General features: G+C 53.5%; 1 protein-coding gene across 3 annotated transcripts in view; it reads right to left on the reverse strand.

Moving 5' to 3' along the window:
• FGF12 (fibroblast growth factor 12) overlaps positions 1–20,406 on the reverse strand; it is a 399,444-nt gene that overhangs the window by 181,835 nt on the left and 197,203 nt on the right. The window contains exon 1 of one of the 3 annotated variants that reach the window (XM_060242864.1): positions 6,081–6,318. The exons of the other annotated variants lie outside the window; for them this stretch is intronic. Coding sequence (XP_060098847.1) covers positions 6,081–6,279 — 199 coding nt within the window. The 5' untranslated portion in view covers positions 6,280–6,318. Of the gene's footprint in view, positions 1–6,080; positions 6,319–20,406 lie in introns of those variants that run through there. 3 annotated transcript variants of the gene reach the window in all.

A 20,406-nucleotide genomic window follows, 5' to 3' on the forward strand; every position in this document is an offset into this window, starting at 1 on the left:
GAGGTCGGTCAAATGATTCCCCAGCATGCTGGGAGGAAAGTGTAGATGACTGGGGAAGGCAATGGCAAACCACCCCATCAAAAGTCTGCCGTGAAAACGTTGTGAAAGCAACGGTCACCCCAGAGTCGGAAACGACTGGTGCTTGCACAGGGGACCTTTCCTTTCCTTCAATTGTTATTTATTTATGACTGTAATCCGCTCTGAGCCCTCCTATGGGAAAGGGCGGGATATAAATCTACTAAAATAAACAAATAAATAAATCCTATCTGGCTCCTACATTAAGCAATTTTGGCCACCTCTGATCTAGGGCACCTTGAAGGCCAGGACATCTTTATCCCAGCTCAAGCGTTTGTGGACTACATAAGAGAAGCCCTGTTGGATCAGGCCAGTGGCCCCTCCAGTCCAACACTCTGTGTCACAGAAGAACATAAGAGAAGCCATGTTGGATCAGGCCAGTGGCCCCTCCAGTCCAACACTCTGTGTCACATAAGAACATAAGAGAAGCCATGTTGGATCAGGCCAATGGCCCATCCAGTCCAACACTCTGTGTCACATAAGAACGTAAGAGAAGTTCTGTTGGATCAGGCCAATGGCCCATCCAGTCCAACACTCTGTGTCACATAAGAACATAAGAGAAGCCCTGTTGGATCAGGCCAATGGCCCCTCCAGTCCAACACTCTGTGTCACATAAGAACATAAGAGAAGCCATGTTGGATCAGGCCAATGGCCCATCCAGTCCAACACTCTGTGTCACATAAGAACATAAGAGAAGCCCTGTTGGATTAGGCCAGTGGCCCATCCAGTCCGACACTCTGTGTCACATAAGAACATCAGAGAAGCCCTGTTGGATCAGGCCAATGGCCCATCCAGTCCAACACTCTGTGTCACATAAGAACATAAGAGAAGCCCTGTTGGATCAGGCCAATGGCCCATCCAGTCCAACACTCTGTGTCACAGAAGAACATAAGAGAAGCCCTGTTGGATCAGGCCAATGGCCCATCCAGTCCAACACTCTGTGTCACATAAGAACATAAGAGAACGCCTGTTGGATCAGGCCAGTGACCCATCCAGTCCAACACTCTATAAGAACATAAGAGAAGCCATGTTGGATCAGGCCAGTGACCCATCCAGTCCAACCCTCTGTGTCACATAAGAACATAAGAGAAGCCATGTTGGATCAGGCCAGAGGCCCATCCAGTCCAACATTCTGTATCACATAAGAACATAAGAGAAGCCATGTTGGATCAGGCCAGTGGCCCCTCCAGTCCAACACTCTGAGTCACATAAGAACATAAGAGAAGCCATGTTGGATCAGGCCAGTGGCCCCTCCAGTCCAACCCTCTGTGTCACATAAGAACATAAGAGAAGCCCTGTTGGATCAGGCCAATGGCCCATCCAGTCCAAAACTCTGTGTCACACAGTGGCCAAAAAAAACAGGTGCCATCAAGAGGTCCACCAGTGGGGACAGGACACTAGAAGCCCTCCCACTGTGCCCCCCCACAAGCACCAAGAATACAGAGCAGCACTGCCTCAGACATAAGAACATAAGAGAAGCCATGTTGGATCAGGCCAGTGGCCCATCCAGTCCAACACTCTGTGTCACATAAGAACATAAGAGAAGCCCTGTTGGATCAGGCCAGTGACCCATCCAGTCCAACACTCTGAGTCACATAAGAACATAAGAGAAGCCATGTTGGATCAGGCCAGTGGCCCATCCAGTCCAACACTCTGTGTCACATAAGAACATAAGAGAAGCCCTGTTGGATCAGGCCAGTGGCCCATCCAGTCCAACACTCTGTGTCACATAAGAACATAAGAGGAGCCCTGTTGGATCAGGCCAATGGCCCATCCAGTCCAACACTCTGTGTCACATAAGAACATAAGAGAAGCCATGTTGGATCAGGCCAATGGCCCATCCAGTCCAACACTCTGTGTCACATAAGAACATAAGAGAAGCCATGTTGGATCAGGGCAATGGCCCCTCCAGTCCAATGCTCTGTGTCACACAGGGGCCAAAAAAAACCCCAAGTGCCATCAGGAGTTCCACCAGTAGAAGCCCTCCCACCGCCCCCGCCCCCAAGCACCAAGAATACAGAGCATCACTTGCCCCAGACAGAGCATTCCAACAATACGCTGATGGACCTCTGCGCCATATTTTTATCCGATCCCCTCTTGAAGCTGGCTATGCTTGCAGCCGCCACCACCTCCTGTGGCAGTGAATTCCAGGTGTTAATCACCCTTTGGGGGAAGAAGGACTTCCTTTTATCAGGGACTACAGCCTCTTTCTTCAGAGGCAATAAGCGAAGCAATGCGGGGGTGGGGGGGGATTCCAAGAATTCACCCTGATAAGCAGCCAAAAAGAGCCAGAGTCCAGGAGCTCCTTCAAGACTAACCAAATTTGTAGCTGGGTAGGCATTTTCGTGACTCACTGAAGTGAGCAGCAACTCACGAAAACTCCTCCCCCGCCACAAATCTGGTTAGTCTTGAAGGAGCTCCTGGACTCCGGCTCTTTCCCGCTGCTCCAAGCAGCCTAACCCAGCTCCCCATCTTGATCTTTCATCAAAGACTCTGGCTCTTTTCTGCTGCTGCAGACAGACAAAGACGGCTACTCATCTGTCACCCTGATAAGTTTGTCTGGAAACGGCTCAGAGAGGAGGAGGAGAAGACTGCAGATTTATACCCCGCCCTTCTCGCTGAATCAGAGACTCAGAGTGGCTTACAATCTCCTATATCTTCTTCCCTCACAAGAGACACCCTACCTTGTGAGGTACGTGGGGCTGAGAGGGCTCTCACAGCAGCTGCCCTTTCAAGGACAACCTCTATGAGAGCTCTGGCGGACCCAAGGCCATTCCAGCAGCTGCAAGTAGAGGAGTGGAGAATCAAACCCGGTTCTCCCAGATAAGAGAGCTCTGGCTGACCCAAGGCCATTCCAGCAGGTGCAGGAGTGGGGAATCAAACCCAGTTCTCCCAGATAAGAGAGCTGACCCAAGGCCATTCCAGCAGGTGCAAGTAGAGGAGTGGGGAATCAAACCCGGCTCTCCCAGATAAGAGTCCACCCACTTAACCACTACACCAAACTGGCTCGCTGAGTGGGAAGCATCCCCAGACACATCTCCTTCATAGTCCAGGATAGGAGCCCAACACTGAAGTTCAGTTTCAGGGTTGCGCTCAAAGTGCGATTCACACATTCTTCAGCCTCCAAGCTGAAGCCCACCACAGTCTGTGAGCCGCAGCGGACCCCGGGCTCCTGGCAAGCAGACTCCTTTGCCAACAAGGAGGCTGCATTCACTCATTACATTTTGGGGCACCCAACGGAAAGGTTGTATACAACTGAAAGATGTCATGTGTGAATGAGGTAATTCTAGTTTATCACGTCCGAGAGCTGCACTGTGCAATATCCCCCGGCACTCTGAGAAGAGCACCCACAAGGGCTGGCTCTCTCCAGCAGCTTCTCAAAAGTATTCTGCATGAGCTCAGGAACACTATTGACACTCCTACAGCATCATCTGTTCCAGGAGGGCACGCCAGAACGGCAAGCAAAATCGCAGAAACCATCACTGCTAAATCCTCCCAACCAGCGTTCCCTCTAAGCTGAGTTAGCGTGAGCTAGCTCACAGATTTTTAGCCTCCAGCTCACACATCTTGCACTTAGCTCAGGAAGGATGACCCCAGAGCACACTCATGGATGCAGCAGCTCACAGCTTTAATACCGGCAGCTCACAAAGTAGAATTTATGCTCACAAGAGGAAACACTGCTCTCAACGTAACCTAACCCTACCTCACACTGTTGTTGCGAGGATAAAAAAAGAAGAGAAGAACGTCAGTCACTTTGGGGAGAAAAGCGGAGAATAAATAAATGAAATGAAGTGCAAAATAACCCAGAGACAAAGCAGGGTGAAAGGAAGGGCTTGGCCACTCCGGACTTTTCTGCCCAGGCCCGAATCCCTCTTTCCAGCTTCCCAAAACCAAGCAGGCTAAGATGACGGCGTGTGGGCTGCTGGTCGCGCCAGCTGTGGTCCACGTTCATAGGCAACCAGGTGCGGTGGGAGGGGTGCATTGTTCCCTCTCCGCTTGTGGCATCTGCCCACCCCCACCCTAACTCTGCCAGGGTCCCAGGCCTGGCTGGCCCTCAGCCCAGGTTGGTAAGAACAGAAGAGGAGTGGCGTTGAATCAGGCCAGTGGCCCAACCAGTCCAACACTCTGGGTCACTCAGTGGTGGAAGCCCAGGTGCCCTCAGGAGGTCCACCAGCAGGGTCAGAAGCCCTCCCACTCTTGCCACCCCAAGCGCCAAGAAGGCAGAGCATCACTGCCCCAGCCATAAGAGCATCAGAGAAGAAGAAGAAGATATTGGATTTATATCCCGCCCTCCACTCTGAAGAGTCTCAGAGCAGCTCACAATCTCCTTTACCTTCCTCCCCCACAACAGACACCCTGTGAGGTAGATGATGATATTGGATTTATATCCCGCCCTCCACTCTGAAGAGTCTCAGAGCAGCTCATAATCTCCTTTCCCTTCCTCCCCCACAACAGACACCCTGTGAGGTAGATGAAGATATTGGATTTATATCCCGCCCTCCACTCTGAAGAGTCTCAGAGCAGCTCATAATCTCCTTTCCCTTCTTCCCCCACAACAGACACCCTGTGAGGTAGGTGAAGATATTGGATTTATATCCCGCCCTCCACTCTGAAGAGTCTCAGAGTGGCTCACAATCTCCTTTCCCTTCCTCCCCACAACAGACACCCTGTGAGGTAGATGATGATATTGGATTTATATCCCGCCCTCCATTCCGAAGAGTCTTAGAGCTGCTCACAATCTCCTTTCCCTTCCTCCCCCACAACAGACACCCTGTGAGGTGGGTGGGGCTGGAGAGGGCTCTCACAGCAGCTGCCCTTTCAAGGACAACCTCTGCCAGAGCTATGGGTGACCCAAGGCCATTCCAGCAGGTGCAAATGGAGGAGTGGGGAATCAAACCCAGTTCTCCCAGATAAGAGTCTGCACACTTAACCACTACACCAAACCTTGTTGGGTCAGGCCAACATCAGGCCATGTTGGAGCAGGCCAATGGCCCATCCAGTCCAACATTCTGTGTCAAATAGTAGCCAAAAAACCCAGGTGCCATCAGGAAGTCCATCAGGGGGGCCAGGACACCAGAAGCCCTCCAACTGTGCCCTCCCAAGCACCAATAATACAGAGCATCACTTGCCCCAGACAGAGTTCCATCAATACGCTGTGGCAAAGAGCCACTGATGGACCTCTGCTCCATATAAGAACATAAGAGAAACCCCGTTGGATCAGGCCAATGGCCCATCCAGTCATCACTCCGTGCTACACAGAGGCAAAAAACCAGGGGCCATCAGGAGGTCCACCAGTGGGGCCAGAACTCCAGAAGCCCTCCAACCCCTGCCCCCTAAACCCCAAGAAAACAGAGCAACCCTACCCCAGACATAAGAACATGAGAGAAGCCCTGTTGGATCAGGCCAATGGCCCCTCCAGTCCAACACTCTGTGTCACATAAGAACATCAGAGAAGCCATGATGGATCAGGCCAATGGCCCACCCAGTCCAACACTCTGTGTCACACAGTGGCCAAAAAACCCAGGTGCCATCAGGAGGTCCACCAGTGGGGCCAGGACACCAGAAGCCCTCCCACTGTTGCCCCTCCCAAGCACCAAAAATACAGAGTATCCCTGCCCCAGACAGAGAGTTCCAGCTAACAGCCACTGATGGACCTCTGCTCCATATAAGAACATTAGAGAAGCCCTGTTGGATCCGGCCAATGGCCCTTCCAGTCCAACACTCTGTGTCACATAAGAACATAAGAGAAGCCCTGTTGGATCAGGCCAATGGCCCCTCCAGTCCAACACTCTGTGTCACACAATGGCGAAAAAACCCAGGTGCCACCAGGAGGTCCATCAGTGGGGCCAGGACACTAGAAGCCCACCCACTCTCCCCTCCCCCAAGTGCCAGGATTCCCAAGAACTCTCCCCCCTCTTCGGTGCCTGTCTAGGGACCTCCTAACTTCGGAGACGCCCCTGGGCCGGAGGCTCGGGCTGGGGGGTGTGGGGGCGGGCGGGACTGACCTGGTCTCCGCCGGACGTGCCTCTTGCGGCCGCTGCAGAAGCGGACCTTGCTGAAGACGCCCAAGACGTGTCTCTCGCAGAGGGAGCGGCCGTCTTTGCTGGGGCTGGTGCGGCGCTTGGAGGCCGAGACGCGCTCGCTGTTGGACTCGCGCGCCTGCCGCTTCTGCCGGATCAGCGAGCTGGCGATAGCCGCCGCCATGGCCACACCGACGGCGCGGGCGGGCCCCGGTCACAGCAGCAGGCCGCTAGCCGGCGGCGGCGTCGCCCCACCGCGGGTCTCCATCGGGGCGGGCAGCAGAAGCCCCGGGCCCGGCCTCCCCCCGCCCGCCCCCGGACGCCTCCCGGCCTCCCCGCTTGGCGCCTCTGTCCGACGGGAGGGCTCTGCAGCCAGGCGGGCAGCTTGGGCTCCGAGGCAGGTCCGGCTGTCCGCGGGAGGGCTCGGCGCGAAGGGGCGGGCGACGGGCCTCAGGAGAAGGCGGCGGCCGAGGCGAGGCGGGCTCCGGATCCCCGCCCGGGGCGCAGGTCCCGAGGGCGGGCGGCGGCCCCCGGGGGCGCGCAGCGGTCTCCTCCTCGGGCGAAGGGGCGGGCGCCGTGGCGACGACTGGGTGCAGCCGGGACACCCTTCATGGCCCCCCGCCCGTCCCGTCCCGTCCCGCCTGCCGCTGCCTCGCCTGCCCCGGGCGCCGTCTGTACGCGGGTGGGGCGGGCTCTCTGGCGCTCACATGCCCGCCCCGCTGCTGCCTCTCCTCCTCCGCCTCCTCCGGCGCGGCGGCTCCGTCGGCTCGGCTGCTGCTGCGGCTGCCTGGTGCCCCCCCTGGCCCGAAGGAGGCGGCCCCCACATCGTCCGTCCCGCGCCGCCCTGCTCGGCCCGTCGCGTCTGCCCGCCGCCCCCTCGCGCCCCGCAGGGGCTCAGGGGGGCCGCCCGTCCGGCCTCGCCGCCATCCTCTGCAGGGGGGGAGGGAGAAGGGGGAAGGCACGCAATGAGTCGCTGCTGCTGCTGCCCGCCCGGCAGGCCGGCCGTCTGGCGAGGGCTGGCTCCGTCGGAAGCAGCGGCGGCGGCTGCTGGCTGGCTGGCTGGGCAAGGCGGGCGGGCGTTGGTGCGCCCTGGTCTCCCCGGCCCGCCTGGCCGCCCTCCCAGCTCCTACGCAATCCTACGTGACCGCGGTGTGGATGAGAGGCCGCCGCCGCCGCCACCGGGCGGGAGGAGGAGGACGGAGGACGGCCGGAGCGCCACCCGCAGGACCAGCTCCACACGGCGCGCCCTCCTTCTCGGGGGCGCGGCGGGGAAAGCGGGAGGCAGCCCCGTCGGTCGGCCCCTGCGGCAGGCCCCAGAACGCAGCCCCCTCTGAGCATGGGCAGAGCGCCCCGCTGCGGGCCGGGGGGGGCGGATTCCAGGCGGCGACCACCAACCGAAGCGACCCGAGGGGGCCCCAGGGAGGGAAGGTGGAGGCGGCTGCTGCCCCCCGAAGGCTCCCGCAGGGAGGGCGGGGAGGGAATCTCCCAACACACACTTCCCGCCCCCCCCCCCGACTGCAGGGTATTCCCAGCTTCCTGCGCACAGCCAGAGGGGGGAGGGGTCCCCCCCCACTGGGAGAGAAAAACGGTGGCGAAAATGAAGTCTATTGTTAGAGCACAGTTCCAGACCACCTGGAAGCACAGAATCCTAGAGTTGGAAGGGCCCTCCAGGGTCATCTAGTCCAACCCCCTGCACAAGGCAGGAAACTCACAAACCCCTCCCCCTCAATTCACAGGATCCTCATTGCTGTCAGATGGCCATCTAGCCTCTGTTTAAAAACCTCCAAGGAAGGAGAGCCCACCACCTCCCGAGGAAGCCTGTTGCACTGAGGAACCGCTCTAAGGGTTCTTCCTCCTCTTCTGCCCTCTGTCCTGCATTTGCAGCGGCTCCCTGCCCCCCAGAACACAAGAGTCCCCCCCCCCAACTCGGTGCTCTCAACCTGATCTGCTGGCTGAAAAGCCGAAAGTTTGCCAAGCCTGCAAAAGTGCTCCTGAGTTGACACAGAGAGCCCTCCCCACCCCATGGAATCAACGCCCACAACGGGGGGGGGGGGAGATTGCAGCCAGGCAAGCCCTCCCTTGCCAGACACCTGAGCAGTCTCTTGGCATCTGCGGAGTGCCCTTCTCTGCACCCAGCAACACCTATGGGAGCTCTGCCCCCCTCCTCCCTTCTTTGCCTCTAAGCCAGTGGATGGTTGCAAACAGACCGTGTGTGTGTGTGTGTGTGTGTGTGTGTGGAATTGCAGTGTTTTCATCCTGTCAAAATCAGCATTCCCTTTCCCATAATTAAGGTTTGCGGTAAGAGATGTGAGACATTATAGCGCTAGAATTAAACAGCCGAGTTCCCCCACCGTGAGCCTGCAAATCAACCCTCTTCACAAATGTAATAAACAGATGTTAGCATCAAATCATGGGTTCTTAGCGTCACTTGCAAAAGCAGCCGCAGATGAAAGGCTGGGTAAAAGACGGGGGGGGGGGGGGCGGCGGCGAAGCCCTCCTAGCCTCAGATCTTGGAAGCTCAGGATGGGAGACCATCGAGGACGACTCTGCAGAGGAAGGCCGTAGCCGGCCACCTCTGATGAAACAATGTGCCTTGGAAGCCCTTTGCCAGCTGTGACTCCAAAGTACTTTGTGCACGCGCTCACACAAGCCCTGGCCAGACCCCTGGGAAATTTACAGAAGAAGAAGAAGATATTGGATTTATATCCCACCCCATTCTCTGAATTTCAGAGTCTCAGAGAGGTCACAACCTCCTTTACCTTCCCCCCTCCTCCCCAACAGACACGCTGGGAGGTGGGTGGGGCTGAGAGGGCTCTCCCAGAAGCTGCCCTTTCAAGGACAACTCCTGCGAGAGTTTTGGCTGACCCAAGGCCATTCCAGCAGGTGCAAGTGGAGGAGTGGGGAATCAAACCCGGTTCTCCCAGATAAGAGTCTGCATACTTAACCACTACATCAAACAGACACCCTGTGAGGTGGGTGAGGCTGAGAGAGCTCTTACAGCAGCTGCCCTTTCAAGGACAACTCCTGTGAGAGCTCTGGCTGACTCAAGGCCATTCCAGCAGCTGCAAGTGGAGGAGGGGGGAATCAAACCCGGTTCTCCCAGATAAGAGAGCGATGGCTGACTCAAGGCCATTCCAGCAGCTGCAAGTGGAGGAGTAGGGAATCAGACCCGGTTCTCCCAGATAAGAGAGCTCTGGCTGACTCAAGGCCATTCCAGCAGCTGCAAGTGGAGGAGGGGGGAATCAAACCCGGTTCTCCCAGATAAGAGAGGTCTGGCTGACCCAAGGCCATTCCAGCAGGTGCGAGTGGAGGAGTGGGGAATCAAACCCGGTTCTCCCAGATAAGAGAGCTCTGGCTGGCCCAAGGCCATTCCAGCAGGTGCGAGTGGAGGAGTGGGGAATCAAACCCGGTTCTCCCAGATTAGAGAGCTCTGGCTGACCCAAGGCCATTCCAGCAGCTGCAAGTGGAGGAGGGGGGAATCAAACCCGGTTCTCCCAGATTAGAGAGCTCTGGCTGACCCAAGGCCATTCCAGCAGCTACAAGTGGAGGAGTGGGGAATCAAACCTGGTTCTCCCAGATAAGAGAGGTCTGGCTGACCCAAGGCCATCTCAGCAGGTGCAAGTGGAGGAGTGGGGAATCCAACCCGGTTCTCGCAGATAAGAGAGCTCTGGCTGACCCAAGGCCATTCCAGCAGGTGCGAGTGGAGGAGTGGGGAATCAAACCCGGTTCTCCCAGATAAGAGTCCGCACACTTAACCATTACACCAAACTGGGTCTCAGACCTTGGGTCACTGGTGGTCTCTGCCCAAAGAGCTGGAAGGACTCTAACTATTGAGCGTCAGACTAGGAGGACCTGGGAGACCCAGGTTCAGATCCCTACTCTGCCTTAGAAGCTTGCTGGGTGACCTTGAGTCAGTCACATGCCTCACAGGGTTGCTGCTTTGAACCAAATGGCATTCCAGGCCCCAGACTCCCACAGTCAAGAGAAGAGTGAAGCTGTGCTGAAACAGAAATGAGGCCTTTGGAGCTAAGCATTCCTGATGGCTCAAGAAAGTGAGCCAAACTAAATTCTGCCTAGGGAGGAGTAGGTGGTGACTAAACGGCGTTTCATGACCGTTCCTATCCAACTGTAGTGGCTCAGGTGCAGTTTAGGTGTGAGCAAAAAAAGGAGGGAGTTCCTTCCCTCAGCACCTACCAATAGTCCCTCTAAGCTGTGGGCTCCTGTGAGCAAAAATTCTACTTTGTGAGCTCCTGGCATTCAAGTTGTGGGCTACTGGCATCAATTAGTGTGCTCTGGGGCCATTTTTCCTGAGCTAAGACAAAAATGCGTGAGCCAGAGGCTACAAAACTGTGAGCTAACTCAAACTATAGTACTCAGCTTAGAGGGAACGCAGCCTACCAATGTTCCCTCTAACTAAGCTGAGTTAGTGTGAGCTAGCTCACAGTTTTTTAGCCTCTGGCTCACATATTTTTGTCTTAACTCAGGAAAAACGGCCCCAGAGCGAACTAATTGATGCAGAGAGCTAGTCTGGTGTAGTGGTTAAGTGCGCGGACTCTTATCTGGGAGAACTGGGTTTGATTCCCTACTCCTCCACTTCCACCTGCTAGCATGGCCTTGGGTCAGCCAGAGCTCTGGCAAAGGTTGTCCCTGGAAGGTCAGCTGCTGTGAGAGCCCTCTCCAGCCCCACCCCCCTCACAGGGTGTCTGTTGTGGGGGGAGAAGATAAAAGAGATTGTAGGCCACTCTGAGACTCTGTCCTAGAAAGGGCAACTTCTGGGAGAGCCCTCTCCAGCCCCACCCACCTCACAGGGTGTCTGTTTCGTTCTCAGCTGCGGAGAACTTGGCACTTGATGCCGAAAGATTCTACAAACCCTAATGATGTTACCAGCCGTGAAAACCTGAAATCTTTGATAATTTCAATCCGTTGGTTCTGGTCCGAACTTCTGGGGCCACAGAAAAGGGAAGAATTGAAGAAGAGTCAGTTTTATACCCCGCCTTTCTCTGTCCAGAAGAGTTTCAGAGCGGCTTCCAATCTCCTTCCATCTTTAAATCTCAAGGACTTTCTCTGGCTCAGAGTCGGCCAAACTGTGGCTCTCCCACAGGTATCGTGTGGCTCTTGAAGCCCCCGCTGCCCCATCTGCCGGCTCAGAGAAGGCATTTCTCTCTCTCAATCAGTACTTGGTGAGCTCCTGGCATTCACGTTGTTTTCTCCTGCTTCAATTAGTGTGCTCAGGGGGTCAATTTCCTTGCGCGAAGACAAAAAATGTGTGAGCGGGAGGCTAAAAATCTATGCGCTAGCTCACGCTAACTCAGCTTAGAGGGAACGCCGATGGGAGCCCAAATTTGCTTCCCCACGGGGTGGGGGGAGACGCAGGCCAGAAATGGCCTCTGGAGGCGAGAGAGAGGGACGGTGGCTCAGTGGTAGAGCATCTGCTTGGGAAGCAGAAGGTCCCAGGTTCAATCCCTGGCATCTCCAAAAAAGGGTCCAGGCAAATAGGTGTGAAAACCTCAGCTTGACACTTTGGAGAGCCGCTGCCAGTCTGAGAAGACAAGACTGACTTTGATGGACCAAGGGTCTGATTCAGTATAAGGCAGCTTCATATGTTCATATATATATGAGAGAGAGAGAGAGAGAGAGAGAAGGACTTGTACAACCAACAGCTTCCAACCCGGCCAGCGAATGCGGCAGCTTCAGGCCTCCCAAGCACTCTGGAGGGTTTTTAATATTCAGCACCATGTCAGAAATAAATGGCCCTGACCAGGGAAGACGAAAAGGAGCCCCGCTCCCCGCCCCGCCCGTGCCCTGGTGTCCTGCAGTGACAGAAAAGCAGCTATCCTGCCATTTTCCCAGCATGCCGGGTTCTCTGGGGGGGGGGCAGCCCGCGCTCCCCCCTCCCTTGTTAGTTCTGCTTGCGAGCGAGCCTTTCCACGTTGCCAAGGATGCTTATTAAGCGGAAAGAAGACTGATGCGTTATGTTTTATTAATATTGCATCCGCGGCAAGGTAGTCCCCCTCTTGCACGTAGCGGTGGGATGAAAATGCAGGCCGCTTTGGCGCTCCCGGGTGCGTGGCGTGGGCGGGAGGGTCTCCAAACAGGCAGGGGTAAGCCCAGCATTTAAACCGTGTCTCCCAGCCCCCTGCTTTGCAGGGAAGCCTTCTGTACGTGACTGCTTTAAGAAAACGCTGCTCAGGTGTTCTGGGATCCTAAGTGGGTCAAAGTTGCACCTCATCTTTGAAAGACATCTGAGAGGAAACCGTCAAACTCCCCGGCTCTGAGTTCCGACGCCACCATTCCCTGCACCCACTTTGAGGGAAGGAGTGCATCAGGGCCTACTAACGGCAAAAATGGGAAAAGTGCAGAAAAGGGCAACTAGAATGATTAAAGGTTTGGAACACTTTCCCTATGAAGAAAGGTTAAAACGCTTGGGGCTCTTTAGCTTGGAGAAACGTCGACTGCGGGGTGACATGAGAGAGGTTGACAAGATTATGCCTGGGATGGAGAGGGTAGAGAGAGAAGCATTTTTATCACTTTATCACAATACAAGAACTCGTGGGCATTCAATGAAATTGCTGAGCAGTCAGGATAGAACGGATAAAAGGAAGTCCTTCACCCAAAGGGTGATTAACAAATCAGCCAGTATCATAATGCCTCTGTATAAATCGATGGTGCGGTCTCATTTGGAGTACTGTGTGCAGTTCTGGTCGCCGCACCTCAAAGAGGATATTATAGCATTGGAGAAAGTTCAGAAAAGGGCAACTAAAATGATTAAAGGGCTGGAACACCTTCCCTATGAAGAAAGGTTGAAACGCTTAGGGCTCTTTAGCTTGGAGAAACGTCGACTGAGGGGTGACATGATAGAAGTTTACAAGATAATGCATGGGATGGAGAAAGTAGAGAAAGAAGTACTTTTCTCCCTTTCTCAGAATACAAGAACTCGTGGGCATTCAATGAAATTGCTGAGCAGACAGGTTAAAACGGATAAAAGGAAGTACTTCTTCACCCAAAGGGTGATTAACATGTGGAATTCACTGCCACAGGAGGTGGTGGCGTCCACAAGCATAGCCACCTTCAAGAAGGGGTTAGATAAAAATATGGAGCAGAGGTCCATCAGTGGCTATTAGCCACAGTGTGTGTGTGTGTGTATATATATATATATATATTTGGCCGCTGTGTGACACAGAATGTTGGACTGGATGGGCCATTGGCCTGATCTAACATGGCTTCTCTTATGTTCTTATGTTCTTATGTTAAGTGGAATTCACTGCCACAGGAGGTGGTCGCGGCTACAAGCATAGCCAGCTTCAAGAGGGGATTGGATAAAAATATGGAGCAGACGTCCATCAGTGGCTATTAGCCACAGTATATATATATATATATGTGTGTGTGTGTATATGTATGTATATGTATGTGTGTGTATACACACACACACACTGACCACTGTGTGACACAGAGTGTTCGACTGGATGGGCCATTGGCCTGATCCAACAGGGCTTCTCTTATGTTCTTATAAAATGGCCACATATTTACATCAATTTGGAATATATTCCCCGCTTCGCACTTTGCAGAGGAAACCTCGGCCCAAATGAAAGAAAGCCCCGCCCCCCACCTTGCTGCTGTCCTGAGTTTGAATCCTGCCTCCACCATGAAGCCACAAGGGAGAGGGGCTTGAGCTAGGCCTCATTGGCAATACAGGAATAAAACCGCCTTGCATGACTGTTGTGAGGCTAATAACAAGGTCGTCCGCATATGCCAAGGCCTGAGAACGCCTGAAAGCTGGTCCACGGGATCCGTTGATCCAACCCAGCTGGGTTATTTTGTTGCCATGATTCCAAAAGCTGTTTTACAGGTATTTATATTGACAGGTGGGCATACTTTGTCTTTGATAAGTAAGGGGGAAGGGAGTTAACAACCGAACTGGCCTTTATGTGGCTGTTAGTCTGCAAAAGAGAGGATTTCTTGTACAATTTCATTTCATCCACAGCCCCAGAACCCCGTGCACAGTTTGCCTTAGCTTCTTCGTGAACGGAGCAGGAGTCACGGGGCACTTTTAAGACCTACAAAGTTTTATTCAGAAGGTAAGTTTTCTTCAGACGAGGAGATCAGGTACTGTGGGCTGAAATACATGCAGTTGGTGGGTTAAGAGGGCAAACGGATACAGAGTAGGGGTGTGCAAAATATATATACATATATATTCGGAATTAATCGGATTCGGAAATATACGAGGCCAAAATATTCGGAATATTGCATATTTCCAAACACCGGTACTCGGAATAGCCATATATATGGTAGATGTATGGCTGTTCCCAAATATACAGCCCCATTATACCCTATGGCCATTGAAATAAATAGCAAAATAAAGTATATTGGAAGCTGCCTGGAGGGGAGGGAGTTAAAGGGAGAGCCCCCAAATTTGCAGGGGACCTGCAGGGGACTCTCCCCTACAAATCCCCCAAGTCTCAAAAAGATTGGGCCAGGGGGTCCCACCCTCTTTGGGTGCCCCTATCCCACCATTATACCCTATGGGCCATTGAAATCAATGGCAACATAGGGCATAATTAGAGGCTACTGGAGGGCACGGGGTTTGAGGGAAAGCCCCCAAAACTGCAGGGAACCCGCAGGGGACTCTCCCCTACAAAACCTCCAAGTCCCAAAAAGATTGGGACCAGGGGGTCCAATTCCTGGGCCACCCAAAGCCAAACCTAACTTCACACCAGAGAATCTCTATAGGACCCAAATGCACTACATCCCTCTATCTACGCTATGAACCCTGCAGGCCTGGAACCAATATAAACTCAGTTGCCAACGTCACTGCCACACAAAACACAACCTGCTCAAGGTCTGCTCTGCAGACCTGGCTGCAGCAAACCCAGATGCCAGCTCTCCAGCCTTGCCCCAAACAATGCGGGGAGAGCTGGCCAAGCACAAGCATGCTGGCTCTGGGCCTCTCACCCAGAACTGGGATCACACGGTGGAACAGTGTGACAATTTAGAAGGCCATTTGGTCTGGATAGCCATAAAAGGTAATAAAAGTTGCCTACCAATTGGTGTTTCTGCAAGTCTAGGCAAATCACAAAAGGACATGTATTTTCTTGTCCTTCTATGGCTATCCAGACCAAATGGTCTTCTAAATTGTCACACTGTTCTGCCATGTGATCCCAGCTCTGTATCCGTTTGCCCCCTTAACCCACCAACTGCATGTATTTCAGCCCACGGTCCCTGATCCCCTTGTCTGAAGAAGTGTGCTTCTAGCACACGAAAGCTTACGTTCTGAATAAGACTTTGTTGGTCTTATAGGTGCCACTTGACTCCTGCTTTGTTCAACCGTTTCAGACCAACACAGCTGCCCGCTTGGATCTACCTTCTTTGTGAATCGACCTTGTGAGGATGGAGGGATGACCTTTCATGAAAAAGTGTATTTTCTATTGATTTAGCCATGAAGACATCTGTAGAATGAAGGTGGAGCAGTGTATTCTAAGGCAGCTTCATTCAGGATACATGAAGGGATGAAGCTGTCGTATACTAAATCAGACCCCCCCCCCCATCCCTTCATCTGTCAAGGTCATTCCTGTCTACTCAGACTGGCAGCGGCTCTCCAGGGTCTCAGGCAGAAAGGGGTCTTTCTGAGAGAGCGTGTTTGGTGTAGTGGTGAAGTGTGCGGACTCTTATCTGGGAGAACCGGGTTTGATTCCCCACCCCTCCACTTGCAGCTGCTGGAATGGCCTTCTTGGGTCAGCCAGAGATCTCTTATCTGGGAGAACCGGGTTTGATTCCCCATTCCTCCACTTGCAGCTGCTGGAATGGCCTTGGGTCAGCCAGAGCTCTCTTATCTGGGAGAACCGGGTTTGATCCCCCACTCCTCCACTTGCAGCTGCTGGAATGGCCTTCTTGGGTCAGCCAGAGATCTCTTATCTGGGAGAACCGGGTTTGATTCCCCACCCCTCCATTTGCAGCTGCTGGAATGGCCTTGGGTCAGCCAGAGCTCTCTTATCTGGGAGAACCGGGTTTGATTCCCCTCTCCTCCACTTGCACCTGCTGGAATGGCCTTGGGTCAGCCAGAGCTCTCTTATATGGGAGAACAGGGTTTGATTCCCCCCTCCTCCACTTGCAGCTGCTGGGATGGCCTTGGGTCAGCCATAGCTCTCTTATCTGGGAGAACCGGGTTTGATTCCCCACCCCTCCATTTGCAGCTGCTGGAATGGCCTTGGGTCAGCCAGAGCTCTCTTATCTGGGAGAACCGGGTTTGATTCCCCACCCCTCCACTTGCAGCTGCTGGAATGGCCTTGGGTCAGCCAGAGCTCTCTTATCTGGGAGAACCGGGTGTGATTCCCCTCTCCTCCACTTGCACCTGCTGGAATGGCCTTGGGTCAGCCATAGCTCTCTTATCTGGGAGAACCGGGTTTGATTCCCCACCCCTCCATTTGCAGCTGCTGGAATGGCCTTGGGTCAGCCAGAGCTCTCTTATCTGGGAGAACCGGGTTTGATTCCCCACCCCTCCACTTGCAGCTGCTGGAATGGCCTTGGGTCAGCCATAGCTCTCATAGGAGTTGTCCTTGAAAGGACAGCTGCTAGAAGAGCTCTCTCAGCCCTGCCCACCTCACAGGGTGTCTGTTGTGAGGGAGGAAGATAAAGGAGATTGTGAGCCACTCTGAGCTTCAGAGTGGAGGGTGGGATACAAATCCAATATCTTCTTCTTCTTTCCCATCAGGCCCTCCTTGAACCTCTTCAATGGAGATGCTGGGGATTGAACCTGGGACCTCCCGCAAACGGGCAGAACTGGAAGTTCCCAGAGAAGGCAGTTCTTGGGTTATGTTTTTCAGCAGCTCGTGTGGTCCCTGCTTTAAACAAAAGATCCTTCTCTCTCACTGGGGCATTCATTAGTCGGTGCTGAGTCCTTTATAAACAAGTCTGGCCCATGGAGAATTTGTGCCTGGGGGGGGGGGGGGGGTAACCTGGCTCTCTCTTCAAGGCAACAAGAGGAGGAGGAGATATTGGATTTATATGCCACCCTCCACCCTGAATCTCAGAGTCTCAGAGTGAGCTCACAATCTTCTTTATCTTCCTTCCCTACAACAGACACCCTTGGGGAGTTGTTAAACATCAAAAGCTCTGTTGAGCCGGCATCGTATCTGACCTCAGTGGAAAGAAGAAATTTTAGAAGGGCATTTGCTCTAGCTAGATGTTCTGCCCTTCCATCTGCAGTTATGCAAGGCAGGTACAACAAAATCCCCTGTTCTGAAAGGCTGTGCTCATGCCCTCTATGCGAGGTTGAATCTGTAGAGCATGTGTTTTTCAGTTGCTCATATTATAGGGAGGCTCATTTTAGAATTATTACTCCATTAGTCGATAAGACACCTGCTTATATTAACACAAACAAAGCAAGACTTCATTGGTTCCTATCAGGTAAGAATTCAGAGATTACACAGTCAGTTGCTGAGTTTTGTGCATTAATTCTTAGACTGCAGGCATTACATTTTAAAAGTTCTTAAATTTAGATCTCTGTTTTTGCATACTATGTCTATTTTTACTTTTCCATATTATGTTTGCACTGTGTCCTGATCTTGAGGCTGTAATAAACTATGACTATGTCACCCTGTGAGGTGGGCGGGGCTGAGAGGGCTTGCACAGCAGATGCCCTTTCAAGGACAAATCCTACCAGAGCTCTGGCTGACCCAAGGCCATTCCAGCAGCTGCAAGTGGAGGAGTGGGGAATCAAACCTGGTTCTCCCAGATAAGACAGCTCTGGCTGACCCAAGGTCATCCCAGCAGCTGCAAGTGGAGGACTGGGGAATCAAACCTGGTTCTCCCAGATAAGGGTCTGCGCACTTCACCACTACACCAAACTGGCTCTTTGACAGGCCAGAACAACTGCAAAGGAGGCAAAAGAGAAGGTTTGGCTGGGCAGCCGACTTGGGAGGAATGAGAGAAGTTCTTAGGAGATGCCAGGGGGGGAAAGATTTCTGCTCGACAACAGAAGCATTTATTCCTCTTGAGTGACTTTTCATCACCTAAATCAAAGAGGGGAGCTGTGAAATTAAGCTTTGCTCGGGGAAAGGTAATCTGAGCAGCTCGGGAATGAGGCTGTCAGGAGTCATTTTCCTCCTCGGGAATCCAATTGGGTTCATAACCGCACCCCCCCGCACAACATCTGGTTTGGACCAAATCTGCTACAGAGAGAGGCCTGGTTAGGATAAAGGAAAGAGGGCAGATGGGAGATGCCAAAAGAGGGTTGAGAAAGGAGACAGTGGGGGGAAGGGGGACGATCCTAACTCACATCACCATCCTTCTGACACCCGCCCCCCCCCCCCGCAGGAAACACCACCACCATTGTAAGAAAGACAAAGAAGCATTGATACAGCAGTGGGTGGGTGCTGAAGAAGAAGATGATGATATTGGATTTATATCCTGCCTCAGAGCAGTCACAATCTCCTTTACCTCCCCCCCCCACCCCACCACATACACAACAAAGACCCTGTGAGGTAGGCAGGGCTGAGACAACTCTCCCAGAAGCTGCCCTTTCAAGGACTGAGTCTCAGAGTGGCCTACAATCTCATTTATCTCCCCCACACACACACCCTGTGAGGTAGGTGGGGGCTGAGAGAGCTCTTACACAGCAGCTGCCCATTCAAAGACAACTCCTGCGAGAGCTCTGGCTGACCCAAGGCCATTCCAGCAGCTGCAAGTGGAGGAGTGGAGAATCAAACCCGGTTCTCCCAGATCAGAGTCCCCGTGCTTAACCACTACACCAAACTGGCTCTCAGGTCCACCTTGTGAGGTAGGTTGGGCTGAGAGAGCTCTCCCATAAGCTGCCCTTTCAAGGACAGAGTCTCGGAGCAGCCTACGATCTCCTTTATCTCCCCCCCACACACACACACACAACAAACACCCTGTGAGATAGGTGGGGACTGAGAGAGCTCTTACACAGCAGCTGCCCTTTCAAGGACAACTCCTGCGAGAGCTCTGGCTGACCCAAGGCCATTCCAGCAGCTGCAGGTGGAGGAGTGGGGAATCAAACCCGGTTCTCCCAGATAAGAGTCCACAAGCTTAACCGCTACACCCAACTGGCTCTGAAGTTCGGGGGGGGGGGGGTACCATCTGAGCTGGCATTCAAGGACATCACTGCAAAGTATGGAAGAGTTTTGGTCTGTCTGTGACTCCCAGCTAGAAAAAAAATACACTACGGGGAGCTTTCCTTTGAAGAGTGCTGGACCTCTGGGGTGGGGTGTGTGTGTGTGTGGAGCCACAGTAGGGGATAGCTGTTGCCTTTCTGCTCCTCTGGAGGGGTATTTTCGGGGGGGGGGGGAGGGAGGGATCCAGTGCCCCTCTTGCAAACAGCCTGATCCCCTTGAGCTCTTCTGGAGTTCTGACGAGTTAGAGAATTCTTAGCTAGTCGTGTTTTAAAATTGGGGAGGGAAGGAGGAGCCATGAAGATGGGCAGGGCTTTTTTTAATAGCAGGAACTGCTTTGCATATTAGGCCACACCCTGCTGATGCAGCCAATCCTCCTGGAACTTGCAGTCGGCCCCTTACTGAGAGCCCAGTAAGCTCTTGGAGGATTGGCTACATCAGGGGGCATGGCCTAATCAGGGGTAGAATTCTAGCAGGAGCTCCTTTGCATATTAGGCCACACACCCCCGGTGTAGCCAATCCTCCTGGTGCTTACAGTAGACCCTGTACTAAGAGCCCTGTAAGCTCTTAGAGGATTGGCTACATCAGGGGGCGTGGCCTAATCAGGGGTAGAATTCTAGGAGCTCCTTTGCATATTAGGCCACACACCCCTGGTGTAGCCAATCCTCCTGGTGCTTACAGTAGACCCTGTACTAAGAGCCCTGTAAGCTCTTAGAGGATTGGCTACATCAGGGGGCATGGCCTAATCAGGGGTGCAATTCTAGCAGGAGCTCCTTTGCATATTAGGCCACACACCCCTGGTGTAGCCAATCCTCCTGGAGCTTACAATAGACCCTGTACTAAGAGCCCTGTAAGCTCTTAGAGGATTGGCTACATCAGGGGGCATGGCCTAATCAGGGGTAGAATTCTAGGAGCTCCTTTGCATATTAGGCCACACACCCCTGGTGTAGCCAATCCTCCTGGTGCTTACAGTAGACCCTGTACTAAGAGCCCTGTAAGCTCTTAGAGGATTGGCTACATCAGGGGGCATGGCCTAATCAGGGGTGGAATTCTAGCAGGAGCTCCTTTGCATATTAGGCCACACACCCGTGGTGTAGCCAATCCTCCTGGAGCTTGCAGTTGGCCCCATACTAAGAGCCCTGTCAGCTCCAGGAAGATTGGCTGCATCAGGGGGGCGTGGCCTAATA

Source organism: Heteronotia binoei, chromosome 6, assembly GCF_032191835.1.
Source record: "Heteronotia binoei isolate CCM8104 ecotype False Entrance Well chromosome 6, APGP_CSIRO_Hbin_v1, whole genome shotgun sequence".
Classification (NCBI taxonomy): domain Eukaryota; kingdom Metazoa; phylum Chordata; class Lepidosauria; order Squamata; family Gekkonidae; genus Heteronotia; species Heteronotia binoei.